Source organism: Xiphophorus couchianus, chromosome 13 (genome assembly GCF_001444195.1).
Source record: "Xiphophorus couchianus chromosome 13, X_couchianus-1.0, whole genome shotgun sequence".
NCBI lineage: Eukaryota > Metazoa > Chordata > Actinopteri > Cyprinodontiformes > Poeciliidae > Xiphophorus > Xiphophorus couchianus.
The window spans coordinates 1,417,285-1,433,525 of NC_040240.1; the positions used below are offsets into that span (position 1 = coordinate 1,417,285).

General features: G+C 39.4%; 2 protein-coding genes across 6 annotated transcripts in view; both read left to right on the forward strand.

The window, feature by feature from the left end:
• The window catches only part of mgaa (MAX dimerization protein MGA a), a 41,022-nt gene extending 33,562 nt beyond the window's left edge, over positions 1-7,460 (forward strand). For 3 of the 4 annotated variants that reach the window (XM_028036491.1, XM_028036493.1, XM_028036492.1), the window contains exons 25-29: positions 529-655; positions 825-879; positions 2,539-2,653; positions 4,525-4,824; positions 5,894-7,460. In XM_028036491.1, coding sequence (XP_027892292.1) covers positions 529-655; positions 825-879; positions 2,539-2,653; positions 4,525-4,824; positions 5,894-6,525 — 1,229 coding nt within the window. In that variant the 3' untranslated portion in view covers positions 6,526-7,460. The remainder of the gene's footprint in view (positions 1-528; positions 656-824; positions 880-2,538; positions 2,654-4,524; positions 4,825-5,893) is intronic. The other variant, XM_028036494.1, reaches the window with a different exon arrangement.
• A 1,895-nt stretch (positions 7,461-9,355) lies between these two features.
• Positions 9,356-16,241, forward strand: part of mapkbp1 (mitogen-activated protein kinase binding protein 1) — a 37,822-nt gene continuing 30,936 nt past the window's right edge. For both annotated transcript variants that reach the window (XM_028036329.1, XM_028036330.1), the window contains exon 1: positions 9,356-9,821. In XM_028036329.1, coding sequence (XP_027892130.1) covers positions 9,705-9,821 — 117 coding nt within the window. In that variant the 5' untranslated portion in view covers positions 9,356-9,704. The remainder of the gene's footprint in view (positions 9,822-16,241) is intronic.

A 16,241-nucleotide genomic window follows, 5' to 3' on the forward strand; every position in this document is an offset into this window, starting at 1 on the left:
CTTTATAGAATTGTTTTAACTAGATGTTTTATTTGTTTACAGTGTCTTTTCCTCTAACACTCACGTGATTTAAACAGAATCTCCAGACCGTTTGAATAGAAACGTTTCTTACTCAAACATTGTTTCTAATCTGAATGCTGTTTCTGAATCAAATTATGATTATAAAAATCAGAAGCGAATCTCTAGACAATGAAAGATTTGCGTCTCTACAATCCGACACGTCTCCTAGAATAAGCTGATTAGCATGTTCGTAAATGATGCCAGTTTGTCAGATTAAGTTGGAGGAGAATTGCGGAATGTCACTTTATTTGCACTTTTACCACAAACCTGCATCATATCAGTCCACATCATTTTAAAATAGAAAAAACAAGATAAATCTTTAAGGAGTAACTAAACTCCAAATCTACTTTTTTTTTTACGCCCCAGATAAACTGTCTAAGTTGGTCCAAAAGGGCGCCATCTTTGTTTCTGTGCAAATGTTGACGTTTTTGTGTAAATTTGTTTAATTCTGAAATATATTGCCATCAGATGATGGCCAGATGGGAACTGGTCAGCAGGAGGAGCTGGAGGCTTGGAACGGTAGTTTGGAAAACCTGGAGGGGAGCAGTGGATGTGGAGCGGCTCAGCAGCAGATAGACATGGCCATTAATTCAGAGTAAGAAGTGAAGCCTAGCCCACATCACTGGGCTACCAACTGACCCAATGAGTGGGTTAGTTGGTGCTCGATAGCTTCATGTCTTCAGCAGGTTCTCAGTACTTGATATGTAACATTTCTGAGATCTAAACATGTCCTCCTGTGTAATCTGGGATTTTCTGTTTTTCAGCTTGGAAGCTGAAGTGGACTCTCCAATCTCTCCAAGAACTGAGCAGCTTGGTCAGGTGTGTATTACCGTAACCGCGGGAAACCAGCAGGTCCAGTAGATCCTGAAGAATCATATGAACCATAAAAACTGCCTGGCCTCTTACAGATTTCTGATATATTTGCTTTTTTTCATACTTCCATGATTTACATCGTCTGAAAAAGTCTAGTGAACACAGGGGGCAGTTTTCAGGTGATCTCATCCAAACTAACCTGCGTCTATGTGACAAAGCTGTTACATTCTCTTAAAGGGGCAGTATTATGTAAAGTTGACTCTTTTTTTTTCTTTTTTTTTACGTCATGTTATGTTATGCCCTCATCAAACACATACCTGGAGCTTTGCTTTGATTCTTTCATGTATGTTTGAGAAATCCTTTAATCTCCATGGCAACCATTCAGTTGTGCAAAATGCCTGAGTGGACCTAGCCCCGCCTTTGAGACACAGCTCCTCCTCAAAGCTGCAGTTTTCAAGCTTCACAGAGCAGTCCTGCCCCACTCAGCTCCTTCAGACTAGCCAGCAGCAATTAGCAAACACCTGGTGGAACTGCACATCTGCCGAGTTCATTATAGGAGCTACTTCTCAGTGCAATGCTGGTAAAAATTTTGCTAAAGGGTTAGTAGAGGAACTTATCATGTTATGACTTCCTGAAGGCGAAGCTTCAAAAAGAGCAGCTTTTAAAGAGACATGTTTCAAGATGTGAAATCAAAAGTCTACTTTTTTAAATCATATTTGATATACAGTACAGACCAAAAGTTTGGACACACCCTTCTAATTCAATGGGTTTTCTTTATTTTCATAACTATTTATAAGGCAATAAATCCCACTTATTAACCTGACAGGGCAGGTTGACCTATGAAGTGAAAACCATTTCAGGTGACGACCTCTGGAAGCTCATCAAGAAAATGCAGAGTGTGTGCAAAGCAGGAATCACAGCAAAAGGTTGCTACTTTGAAGAAACTAGAATATAAGGGCTATTTTCAGTTGTTTTACACTTTTTTGTTTAGTGCATATTTCCACATGTGTTATTCATAGTTTTGATGCCTTGAGTGTGAATCTACAATGTCAATAGTCATGAAAATAAAGGAAACTCAGTGAATTAAAAGGTGTGTCCAAACGTTTGGTCTGTACTGTATATTGCATTTTTAATAATAACTCAACGTAGTAATTTCCATCCATCCATGCATTTTCTGGGCACCCTTGTCTCCCTAGTGGGGTCGGGAGGTGCTGGTGTCTATCTCCAGCTAACGTTCCGGGCGAGAGGCGGGGTCACCCTGGACAGGTCGCCAGTCTGTCGTAGGGCAACACAGAAACAGACAGGACACACGACCATGCACACACACACTCACATCTAGGGAGAATTTAGAGAATTTGTCATGTTTTTGGGCTGTGGGAGGAAGCCGTAGAACCCGGAGAGAACCCACGCATGCACAGGGAGAACATGCAAATTCCATGCAGAAAGATCCCAGCCTGGGAATCGAACCCAGGACCTTCTTGCTGCAAGGCAACAACTGCACCAACTGTGCAGCCCCACGTAGTAATTTGATTGTATTATAAAATTGTACTATGTGCCTGGAAAATACATAATACTGCCTCATTTTTTTGGAAATGCACTCATGAGACAGCTGCTTTGTGGACCTTGAAGTGGACCGAGTGAACTTGGAGTATTTGTGGGTTTTAGGCTCCTCAGGAGGTCCAGAAGCTTCTGACAGAGGCGGAGAGCCTGTGGTCCAATCAGAGCTTGAAGAAGGAAGATAATCAAGATGCACACACTAAGAACGTCTGCGGCACACCAGGTCTGACACTAACCTTTCGGTACTTTACTTGCGCCTTTTAGAATGAATTAGAATCAAGGAAATCACAAACAATGATTGAGTTTTATCTCTGCACAACTTCAGCATCATGCTGAATTCACTGTACCCCCAAAGTGGGAAATCAAACTACTTTTCTGCTCTCCAGTCAGTTAGACTCAGTGCCTGACCACCAAACATGCTTGATTGTACAGTTGCATTTTAATTAGGAATCCACTGATATACTTTTTTCACTTCCAGTACCGATACAGAGGAACAGCTGAATTGACTTAAAACATTTGTCTTTTTTAAACACAGACATAAATGTACTGAATTACTGATTAATGTGCTAACTCTGCAGCAGTACATCACACTGAAATACAACAACAGCTTCACTAGCTTGGTCAAATGTGGAAAAACAACTTTCATTTGTTATTTATGAGTACAATTAGGAGTAGAACAGCTAATGGAAAATAAATAGTAAAGAAACTGAAACTGACTAAAACAACAGGTTGATTACTTTGGTCAAACATGTAAAATAAACTTTCAAAAGGTTCAGAAAGTCCAATTAAGAATTCTAAATATGATGTAAAATAAATAATTAAGCATGACGTAGGCACAAAGCTCCTCCTCTGAGCTGCAGTCTCCAAGTTTTTGCCTCACAGAGCTGCCCTCCTCCAGACTAGCCAGCATTAATTAGCAAACACCTTTGGGAACTGTGCATCAGCTGAGCTCATAATGCGACCTACTTCTCAGAGCAAAGTTCCTAACAATGATTGTAAGCGACATAATGGAATCGCGTTATGATGTCATGCTGAAGGAGAAGTGTTGGAAAAAGGAGGAGCTTCTTAAAAAGACAGAGGACCAATTTCAAGACATCAAATTACAAAGTCAAATTTCTTAAGTTATGTTTGATATAAACAGCATTTATATCAATAATAAGGCACCACATGTAATTTATGTCCAATGAAAAGCTGTGAATGTTTAAGGAGTTTCTGCGAATCTGTGAGCGAGTGACATTTACAGAACCTGGGAGTTGGGCCAGTCAAGGGTTTCTTTTGTTTTTGTTTTTCTTCACCAAGATAGTTTCAGTGTTAAACTGTTTTACTTTCTGCTCATGATTGTTTGCAACAGTTCTTTCTTTTCCCATTGCTGCAACCTCTGGGCCGGGTCAACTGAATCCAACTCTGAACCGGGTCTTGGAGTAAGAGCCGCTCTCATCAGGAGCTGGTGACCACCAATCAAAATGTTTGAAGTTTCTGACTCGATTTTGGTTTTTGATCTGCTTAATCAAATTAGTAAAAACACACTAGAGCTTTGGTGTGCAGGGTCGCTGGAGTCCTTAATCAGATTTCTGTCATCAAACTGTCTCGGTTCACTGTGATCCTGTGAGACGGTTCTGGAAAACCAAACTGGTTCTTTTATAAAACCAGTAAAGAACAGAACCAGAAGCTGCCTTCCGGCCACAACTCATGGCTAGATACTTTTAAACTCTGGATGGGTAAACTGTGGAGGAGAAGAAGTGTAAATATTTATGGATCAGCCTGTCTGTCATGCCATCAGTGTGGTATTTGCTAATGTAAGCTCTCTCACTGGATAATGTGGTTCAGAGGACGTTTAGTCCTGCAAATTACAAAAAGAAGGCAGATTAGAAAAATCCTTTGTGGAGAAGCTGTTTTGACTGCATGTGTAAATGTGTTTCATTTCCACACATTTACTTTGTAAACCTTCTTAAAGGCAGAACATTTTAGATGTTGGGAGCAAAAACCTCCATAAATTGCTTGGAAATATGTTCTTTATTATGGAAGCATGTCAGATAAATGTGACATATCACATGTTTGGCGGTTTCCTTGAATCTCTTGTGTTTGTGGCTGCAGGGACAGAGACGCTGCAGCACCTGCTGACCAATCAAAAGCAGCCTGAGAAGGAGGGGAGGCAACACACAGCCAATGACGTCAAAGCGGAGGGCGTCCTCTGTGTAGCTGTCCCTACAGGAGACGTTGGCCCCCTGAAGGCCCCCCCCACTGCCGTCCAGCTGCAGCCTCTCCGTCAGCCCGTCCTTCACGTGTCTGCGGGCGCGCCGGCTCCTCCAGACACGAAACGGATAAAGACCGTTCCAAACATTCTGTCTCGCAGCAAGAACCGAGAGGTGCCTCAGAAAACGTCAGCTGAGAAGGGTAAGGCGGCACCGCCAACATAACGCGTAGATAAAACCACTTAACTGGGTCAGGAAGACGGATGAATGTAGCTCCATTTCCATTAATGGTAAAATAGCGAAATTTGAAATGAAGAAAATATATCTCCTTGATGGAAACACGCCAATGATATGAAAATCTAATTGGAAAAAATTCACCTATTTTGTACAAAAGCTTCAGCGTCTGGGGCGTGCTGTGGTGGCGCAGGGGGTTAGCACGCCCCACGTTTGGAGACCTTAGTCCTCGACACGGACGTTGCGGGTTCGACTCCCGGTCCCGACGACCTTTGCCGCATGTCTTCCCCCCTCTCCTCACCCTCCTTCCTGTCTGCCTACTGTACGAAAATACGAGCCACTAGCGCCGCAAAAAACTCTTCGGAGAAAAAAATGGAAAAAAAAAAAAAAGCTTCAGCGTCAGGATGAGGTGGTTTTTCTGCCGTATCGACATAGATGTATTTTGCAAAACTGCAATGGAAACATTTTTTTTCCATCACACGAGTCATGTGATCAACAGCCGGATGTTACTACTGGTGGAAATGACAAAGACAACAGGAAGTAGTTGTAGGATATTTGATATATCATCATTATTATTTGGTACAAGCTTCATTGAGACTTTAGAGGTTACACATGCCATATATTGTTGATGTAGAAGGAAAATGATGCATAGCTTATAGAAATGAGGTGGAATGTAGTGTGCATAACTCCAATGTAAAAAAGGGGGAGAGGTAAATGGGAATAACAACACACCAAAAATGTACAAAGGCTTTTAACATGAACAAAAAAAGAGCGCATTTCAGCTACTGTACACGCTGAGCAAGAAATGTGAAAAATGACAGGATGTCTAAGCCAATCAGAATGAAGCTGGGTAATTAGCCTTGAAACACATCAAACCAAATCTCCAGTCAGTTCTTGCCAATTTAGACCATTTCACTTAAATTTTTCTAAAAAAAATGTTGTTTTCACTGTAACTTTCCAAAATGGAACTAAACTGTTATTTTAGTCTACCGTAAAACCTCTAGTTTCCTGCTGCTGATTGCTGTGTTTCTCCACAGCACCATCCATGGACAAAGTGCTGTTTGCCGCTCCTCCAGGAAGTACACCGCACCGAACCCAGGAGCTTCAGCCGCTGCTGGCTGCAGCTCCGCCTGCGTTTCTGCTGCTGTCTGCTGAACCCAGCCAGATGGGAGTCCCCCTGCCGGGGCTGGCCCCGCCTCCTCAGGCTCTGGCCCTGCCCCCTAAGGGTGCAGCTCCGCCCCCTCATGCTCCGGTCCCAACCCCTGGTTTTGCTTACCTTCCCTTAGATGTCGGACAGTCTGATCCTTCTGGACAGACGGCCCGACAGGACTCAGACAACGAGAGCCTGTCTTCCCTCCTTAATGAAATAGTTTTTCTTAACCAGCAGACTGTTGCCACGGCTACAACAGCCGTGATTGATCCGCCGGTGGTGGGCAGATCCGAGGAACAGAAGCGTGCCTCTGAGCACCCAGGGCCAATTTTAGGGAACGCTAATGAAGGTGTGCTGGCCCCGCCCCCTCTGCTGCACATGAAGGTGGGAGGAGCCAAAGAGGCGGGACTAGGCAGTAATAACGGAGCAACAGTGGGAGGGGCTGAGGCCGGGGGCGTGACCTGGAGGCCCATGCCGAGGCTGGTTCCTCTGGGGCTGAGGGGAAACTCCCCCAGCTGACTTCACGTCACCCGGGCAACGACCAGGAATGACTAGGAACGGGTTTTCTTTCTGCTCCCGAAGTCGAATCAGACAGATTTATTCAACACGGCTCTGATTTTTCTGCTTGAGCTCTCACAACCGCCGAGTTCTGCGATAAAGCTGCAACTTTTCTGCTTTAGACTTTGTGGACTGAGATGACGTCAGCCGCCTGGAGAGAGAAGCCGATCCGCTGATCTCCACACATTTTGGTTTTCATCCTTTGATGGACACCGAAATCCACACGAACTATTCAACAAGCTTTCGTCTTGCAGATGCTGCCACCCAAGAAAGTCTCAGCATAACCAGGCGCAGCCTTCGTTAGCAGAATGAAAGGTGTTGATGGAAAAAGATGGATGCTTCAAAATCAGACAGCAGAAACCTGGACTGGTTCACAGTCATCAGACTACAGACTCTCATTTATAATAAAAAAAAAACCTCAAACCAAGTTATTACCAACATCCACTCCACAGTTATAATATCTGAGAGAATATAAGTTTATGTCCCTCGAAGAATATCTTCTTTTTTTTTTTTCTAAATTTGACTCTGTGAAGTTTGGTGTAAAATAATAAAAAATCCACTTTCTCTTAAATATTGTTTGCTGCTAAAGTTTCTACTCCTACTTTCAGTCAGAGGTTTGTTGACATGCAGTATTCACTTCCTTCACACTGACCCACTCTTCATGTTGAGCCTTCTCCTGAAACCGCATGGAATGATTCCGGCAAACATCTCCGGAGTAAAATGGTTCAGGTTCGGTTTCTTTGTTTGGAAGTTCAAATAAGTGCAAATTGTTGTTTAAGAGTTTTGCCTCCTGTCGCTTAAGTTTGGAATTTATTTTTATTTGTGTTAAAAACTTTTGAAGTAGGTGATGTTACTTCTTTAACACTTTAATATTAATAAAGTTTTTTTTAAGTAAACTTGTGTTTTTGGCTTTGATCTGCAGAATGAAAATGGGACAATGCTTGGATGGAGTAACATTTAGCAGGGTGTCTGCACATCCTTAAAACATCTTAAATTCGTGTATCTAACATAAAGGCCTTAAGATGTCTTAATTTCATTTTTTTAATGTAAATTGTTTTTTAATGTAATTTGGCTGGACAATTTAATCTTTTATATTAACCTTTTTTTTTGTTTGTTCTCATGTGTCAGGCAAAGGTTTGAGTCATGCACAGATATCTTCATATCGTGGTTACGATTACTGCTAAGTAGTTGCTAATATATCTAGCTTTTTCATGTCTATCATGGATAAGTGTAAATTTATCACCAGTTGACTAGATGAAGTTTCTTAGCCATTGACTCACTTCTGTTGCCAACCCATACAATTTATTTGTGATTTATAGGTTTTAGGTTCTATAGAAGTTCCATTTGGTTATAAAAAGGTCTTAAAAGATCTGAAATTGGAGTTTTATGAAACCTGCACAAACCCTGCTTAAGTTATCATGCTGAACGTTTTGCATCCATCTGTTCAGCTCCACTGAGAAATTCTGGTTTGAAGTCTTTGGGTATGTCTCTGGACTTAGACTAGGCCATTCTTATCACATTAATAGGCTTTCATTTATGTGGATGTTTAGGGTGGTTGTCATGCTGGAAGGTAAACCTCTACAACAGTCTTCTGCAGATTCCAACAGGTTTTCTCCTGTATTAAACTCTTGTCATCTTCCAATTAACTGACCAGTTGCCCCGTCTCTGCTGCATGATGCTGCCCCACCTTCTACCATCCTTAGATTATTGTACAAAATCATCAGATTCAGATGAATTTATTAAAAAGAGCTTAATTAGCTTACAGCCAAAATGTCATTAGCTGTGTTTCCATTGACCATATACTGTAATTGCCCAGATTGAATTCAGAAAAATGCGTTTGCTTAATGGAAACAAATTTAGAGAAAAACATTTTTTGATTAAATGTTTTTGCACTTTGATGAGGTGGTTTACAAAATTATTGTATTTTGCAAAGTTGCAATGGAAAAACTTTTCTTGGCATCACATTTGTGATGTGATCAACAACCAGATGTTACTACTGATGGAAACCACGAAGAAGACAAAAGGAAATTATATTTATCAATAAATAAACTTGAGTATCATCAGATTTCAACACTCTGATCATTTCACTAATTGTTATATATGGTAAAGAGAATTGGGCCAAGAACAGAACCTTGTGGCACTCCATAAGTAACCCTGGAGTGTGAAGAAGATTTATCATTCAAATAAACAAACTGGAATCCTAATATTCCAGTTTGTCCTAACAAACCAGCCTCATGCTTCCTCCCTACAACATGTTCAAACATTTCTAAGAGAATACATACCCATTCAATAAATTAGAAAATTATTGAAAAGCCTAATTTATTTTAAATACTTTATCACTAAGAGAAAAACATTAAACATTAATTACACAGAGATTGATGCTCGAAAGCCTTTATTACTGTGAACTATTTTTGATGTTCCACTTATAATTAATAAAAACACATCACATTTAAAATTAGAATTTAACATCAGCCCAATAAATAGATTATTTTCAAAAACAGAAATGTGGGCTTAACGAAAAGTTGCTATTTTCAAAAGGCACTTTTAATTTGTACTTGTATACTAATTTACTGACTATGACTGTTGTGATCGACTGTGTCAAAAGCAACATTGAGATGTAACAAAACTGATTCATACAATAAAGTCTTATTGATTGTTAACAAAGTTCAGCCAGAATATGGAATTCGGTGGTTTTTGTTGTTGTTTTGTTTTGTTTTCCTTTTGAAAAAAACAAAACAAACAATTTAAACCAAAACAAAAATCTAACTGTAAACCGTTTGACCTCCAGAGCGTACGTTGGTCATCTTATCGTGAAAAGCACTACCGGAAGCAGGTTGCACGTGCCGCATGCGAACTTAACGCTGTCGGAGAGTGAGTCGTCTCGCTCCAGTCTGACTGGATTTACCTTTTACTGCAGCAAGAGACAAGCAGGCTAATATGGTGAGCGCATTCGGACCGAATGAACTTCAACCGAACCAGGTCCAGGCTCTCTGAAAGGCTCTGGCCCACCTCGGACTCTAGACAAGATGACCACACCAGCGGACGCTGGTGCAGAGCATAGGGCGATTTACGCTTGACCGTGAGCTACGTGAGAGCTGCCCGGCGCTGACAGACTCAACTAGCCGGCAGCTAACGTCGAGATGTCCGCGGAGGGAAGCGGAACGATCCGCACGCGCATCAAGAACCTGCTGCGCTCCCCGTCCATCAAGCTGAGACGGAGCGGCACCGCGCGGCACAAAAACGACCTAAGCGGCAAGGTGCGTACATCTCCACCGCAGACACACACACACACATACACACACGCACACACGCAGACTGTATAACGGTGTGTGTCTGCTGACCCGGTTACTGTGACGGCTCCTCGACATGCTGCTGCTCCTCCAGTCTTCGTATCTTTTCTTTATTAATAACTGTGGTATTACACAGTGTTAACAGATTATCCAACTGTCATTTGAGACTGTGGACCTTAAAGTGACATTCCAACGCTTTCAGGAATGTTTCACTCTAAAAGCAACATGTTTCCTCTGTCCCATTGTTCCACAGGCTCAGTTATTCACTACCAAAACACATTCTCAATCCATTCTCGCTCTAAGAAAGTCTTTGGTTTGAACTTTTCTGGACCAAGCATTAGAGAGGCCTCAGTAAGGTTTTTATTTGCTGAAACGGATTTCCAATTATCCCGGTGATTTAAACAGCAGATTCAGATTTAAAGTGGTTGTATTTGTTTTATAAAGACACATAAAAATAGAAAACTGCTCCAGAAACCTTGATTAAGTTAGTAGCTTTGGAATCAATTAAAAATGAAGGAACTGTAGCCAAGCATATGAGCCATTTATTTCATTTTTATTCATCAGAAAAAATGCCTTTCCATTACAAATGTGTTCAAAACTTTCTCTATATTCTGCTAATGTCGAAAAAGCACAATTTCGCAATTGCAGTGTTTCCATTATATGAGGAAGGCAATTTAAATCACACATGAATAAGCTTATTCAGCGATAAGTGTCATTAAAAACACACCATGCCATCATCCTCCAAATACTTCCTGTCATCTTTTTCTTCCTGGTTTGCGTCAGTAGTAACATCCGGTTATTGATCATGTGACTCATGTGATGTGGAAAAAATTTTTTCCATTTCAATCTTGTGAAATAATCTTATTTCGATTTGGCCGATGCTCCCCCTCCCCGCCCAACCTCATCCCTGCACCAAAACGTTTGATCAAAAAGAGAGTTAGTTTTTTAAATTAACGTGTTTCCAGTAAGCAAATTTATTTTCAAAATGTCAAACAGAGCAATGAATGGAAACAACGCTAATGCTCATGCTGCTGGTAGTTTAGTATACTGTTATAGAATGGTGTAATATAATTATAATGTTTATATCCTGAAAACATGAGTTTTGAGATACTCTTAATTACTTGACAGATTGCCACTAACCCGGCTAGTGATCAGAAATGATTGAGGAAATATTGGCTGGTTTCAAACTCTGGCCAATTGATCGGTGCATCGCTGCAAAATATTTTTTAATCTTTTGCTTTTCAGAATCAGGTCATGGATTGTTATATTTAAGCATAAAAAGACGAGTGCTTTGCTATCCACGACTCAGCTTATTAATCAAAATGGGCCTTTTTCCCTCTCATTATTCCATTAACCACTCTATCAAGCTTCAGCTGCGCTTTGCGCTCCTCTGAGGCTCACCAGACCTGTTTTACTGGTGTTGTGGGGACAAACATCTGGTCACACATAGCTGTGGTGAGAATTTAGCTTCCATGTAGGTAGAAAGCAGTCTTCAGGAAGTGATCCTTCCGACTGTGTGTGGCATTTTTTTTAATCGAAGAAGCCGTTTGTCGTGAACGTTCCTGCCTTCTGGAAACATTTGAGTGCTCATCCTTGCTGAAAATTTGTTAAACTGCTGTGATCAGATGTGCTGCAATAGTTCAGCTTTCAGCCAGAATCAGCAGTTAAACAGAGATCCTGCAACAAACCAGCTTCAGCATTCCATGCAGGGGACTCGGAGGTTTAAATGTGATTAAAACATTTTCATCTGCAACGTTTATGTCATAAAGAGAGAAGGGCATCTCCTGATCTATTTAGGCCACTGTAAGTGTTTAATGGTCTGTTTGTCAACTGTACCTACAACTGATTGCAGCGTTTATGAGCGACACACGTGGAAATCAGTCAAATTAATAACTACACAGAACTATGAGGAGATTAAATCCGGTTAGGTTCTGTGGATGATTGTTGTCCTGATCAGCGGTTGTTTTCAGCCTCTGCGGCCGCGTTGCCATCCATCATGGCTCAGAGATGATCAGAGTCAGATTCTGGTTCAGGATGATCTGCTCTCAGCAGGAAGCTTCCTTTGTGGGAGTGGACGAAATACTTCAGACATCTGAAACTGTCAGCTACAACAAAGTATTAGGGCCATTGTAGTTCAAAGGAAATAAAGAACATGAACATGGAGGAGTGCATTTCCAACTAAAAAACCCCTCTAGATTAACAAGGGGGAAATTTAAATATTTCTAGATTAATTTCACATATTTACAAGAAACAAATTGGATATTTATGCATGTTGAAAAGCCAAAAATTTGCAAGGAAAAAAAAAATATATATATATATATAAAATATATATATTTTTTATATATATATATATATATATATATATATATATATATGTATTTTTTTTTTTTTTAGTGGCAAAAAAAAAAAATATATATATATATATATATTTTTTTCTTCTTCTTTTTTTTTTATTGAGTGCATGTAGTTTAAATATTAAAAGTAAAATATTCTCTGACATTCTAAAGTCAGAAATTTGGATGAAAAAACAAAAAAAAAAACTCAGACATTTGCAACCAAAAATGCCAGAGGTCCTCTGAGGTTTAAGTAATACATTTATGAGATGCACATCTGGATATTTTCCAAAGTGCAAGTTGTACTTCCTGACTCAGAACATGTTCTGGGGTCAGACTCGTCATGAACTCATCGAACGGGATCTGGAATACAACATGGCTCCATGGAGTCTGCTCCTGGGAAATGTTTGGATAGCCGGATTGTACCTGAACTCACCACTTCAACTGGGCGTCTTCAACTCCCTGAGGGGATCTTAGACTTCTTACAAATTTCTGACTTAACAATGAAAAATTATCTGTTTTTTCTTGCAGAATGTACAACTTGTACAACAAACACCAGATAATGTGCTTTTGTGGAATTAATATAAAACTTTAAGGTTTATTTTTTTCTGTATATGTCCTCCTCTGTGGCCACAAAATATTTTTTATTTGACTCACCATGGCCCTCACATTCTATCAGTTGTCAGGAGTGTAGAACTAATGTAACCAGCAAATTCTGATCTTTGTGGCTCCTCTGCTTATTTGGAATTAGTTTGGCCATCTGCGTCTGACCTTATGACCCTGTGTGAAAATGGGTGACCTGGATGTTCATTATGCAGAAACATTGTATTTTTTTGTTCTTTATACTAAACGTGTGGCGAAATCCTGCATTAAAAATGTACTGTTACAATACAAACTGTTGAAAAGTGAAATGCGCCTCTGGTCGTTTACTTGAAGTTAAAGCAAAGCTATAAAATGGGGCTCTTTCAGAAATCAGAGGAGAAAAATCTAGGGTAATACAATTAAAGAACTTACAGAATCAGGTTAAAGAGGTCATTTTTTTTGTCTTAATACGGTGATAAATAATAACTGTTACTGTAAAGCCCAATTTTATTTTTTTTGACACATTAGAAAACAACTGATCATGAAGTGTTTAGTATCTTATAACAGTTAGTAGCACAGTTAGCACAGCTAGCATTACAAACTGCAAACAGCAGTGGACTAGAGAGGGTAGATCCTCATCTGAACTCTGTGATTTCACATCATGATGGAGTCAAACTTCACACCCATATTTAGTGCAACACTTCTTCTTCTTTCCACTTATCCTCAAGTGTTTCCTTTACCTTTTCCCTCCTTGTCTTAACCATTTGATCAGACAAATTGCTAACATAGAATCAGTGTGGGGTACACGGCAGGTTTGCTGCGATGCACCGATCAGGCTTTTATCGGCTGATACCGATTTCTGTTTTTTTTGTTGAAGTTTGCTTTGGGTCAGTTTGTGATTTTCTTCCTGGAGACTAGAAAATTGATTTATAGAAACCTTTTATTTCAACAATTAAATGGAACTACCACTGGTTCCAAATGAGATGTGATGTTTCTCATCTCATTTAAAATACATCTTATGAACTGGCTCTTGAAAAGCCAAAAATATAATCAGCATTGAGTATATGTAAGGAGCTATAGATTGTATAGGTTATATGTAGGTTGTTTTAATGTATTTCTTATTTTGTAGTGCTATTTTTTTATCCCTTTATTTGTTATTGTGCTTTAATATCAACCTGCTAATGAGGCTAGAGATTAGCTACCTGACTATAATCTCTTGTATTTACCTGTAAATTGTTAATACCTATTCTCCCATTTTTAAAAAGAAACTAGAACTTAAAAAAAAACATGTAAGCGATTCCCTGATAGAGGTAGTAATGTTTTATTCATTTTAATGTTTTTCCCATTTCTGTATCACAGTCATTCACTAGAAATGTACTGATCAGAGATTTTGTGGCCAATATCTGATCTCTGATTTAGTAGATGTCTGGACTTGCTAATACTAATTAGCTCTGATGGCTAAAAAAAAACCCCAACGAAACACACTTAAAAAAAATCTGCAAACCTTGAAAACTCCCTAATAAATAAAACTTTTCAACTCATTGAAGGACAGAGGAAAGTAGGAATGTTCATTTGTGATGCGTCTGTTGAGCAGATCTGATTGGTAAACAAAGAGAATCACATTCAAACACATCTTTGAAGGAGGTTCAAAGATGTGTTACCTGCTTTTCATTCTTTGCATGGAGATTTGATCAGAAATTACGTCTTTAGATCATTAGACTGATAATGTTGTTTCCCTATGAACTACACTGGAAAATGGGAACAAAACAACTTTTTTTTTTTTTTACAGGATTCATTTCCTCATATAACAGCTTCCTCCTGAGACAGCCATCTTTTCACACACATTTCCTTCTAATGGCTGCTGTATTTATATCAGATAGAAACAAGTAATAGAGTTAAACTGTTCATTGATCAAACTTATCAATTGATCCTTTTAAATTTACTTTCAAATGTCTTATTTGTGAACACCAGAGCTACAGGGATCTCCTTTCTTTACCTCTAAACTCAGCAACATTTTCAAAATACAAAACAATAAATAAGAACATTATAACTGTAGTAACACATTCATTCAGCAGGAGGAATGATTGTTGGTTTTCTATTAAGACAAATCAGTTAGTTGATGTGAATCTAATTTATATTATTAATTGTCATGTAAATGCAGTGAAACTGTGATATTTTCACTCAGGATTATCATACCATCCTGAGTGAATATATGGAGAATTTCATACATGCCTGGTTAGTATTGGAGCAAATGTGACCTTTTAGCAATGTCCCTTGTGAGTAACATTAGTGTTGTTGTTTTTTTTTTTTGTCTTATGATTCTCTTAAGTACAAAAATATCAGCAGAAAATGTTATTTACAATGAATAACAGTGCAAATAATGCAAATATCATCAGGAATGTAAACCACTGTCCCAGAGTTTAGCTGGAAGGGAGGATCACTGATAATGCTTCTTTGCGCGCTTAAGATGCAACTAAGATGCACTAAGTAAATTCCATAATAATATGATTTTATTATGGACGGACACCAGGTGTAGTTTACAGTTTCTCATAATCTACAGGTATTTTTCCAGTCTTTCTAACCAGAGCAGGACAATAGTCAAACAGGATTATGGGATGTTTCATTTTTAAAGCACTTCCTGGGGGTGTTTGTGTTCGCTGCTACATTTAAAAAAAAAAAGCATACATGACTAAGTGATTTAATAATATCATAATTTAATGACAGCTATAGTAGTAGGCAGATGTTCTGACCTCAACACATTGTCTGTCATCTTGCTGTGGTTTTTAAATGAATAGTGGTTGTTTGTCTTGTAGGAGGAGCTACCAGTAAAACACCTGGGGGAGAAGCTCCTCTGTTGGGGTTTTGCTAAAGTTCTGGTGCTGTCTTTGTCATTTTGACATGAGTTTGGTTTGAGTCATTTGAAAGTTTAGATTTTTCCCTCCCTAACATTTTTGGATTGGCACTTTGAATGCTTTTGTCTATAATCCATTTTTGCACAATACCCTTTAACTTGCTTGGCAGAAATAACTAAAATCATGAAGCCTTAATAGTCCATAACTCTTCCTTCCAACACTTGGCTAAATAATAACATTAAAAAGTGGTTTCTATTTGTTTTGTTGAAAATATGCCAAAAGTTTCTGCTGCTGAGTTTTGCAGGAACAATAAAGAAAAGTGTAAATATGTAGAAACCACTCAGAATCCATCACATTTCCTGCAGCAAGCCCACATCATCACCCATCTAACACTGTGCTGTAGTTGGTTTTCTCTAAACATTGTGTTGGGTGGTATGGCCAGACATCTCCTAACTTTGTTCTCATTTGTGCAAAGGACATGTATTCCAGAAATCATTTGTTTTGTTCAGATGTTTGTCTGCAAACCTGCACTGTGGCAGGAACAGCTTTTCCTGATGGGTCCTGCCTTGAACTCTGACATTTGCCCTGCTAAGGTCAGTTTCACGCCAGCAGCAGGTCGT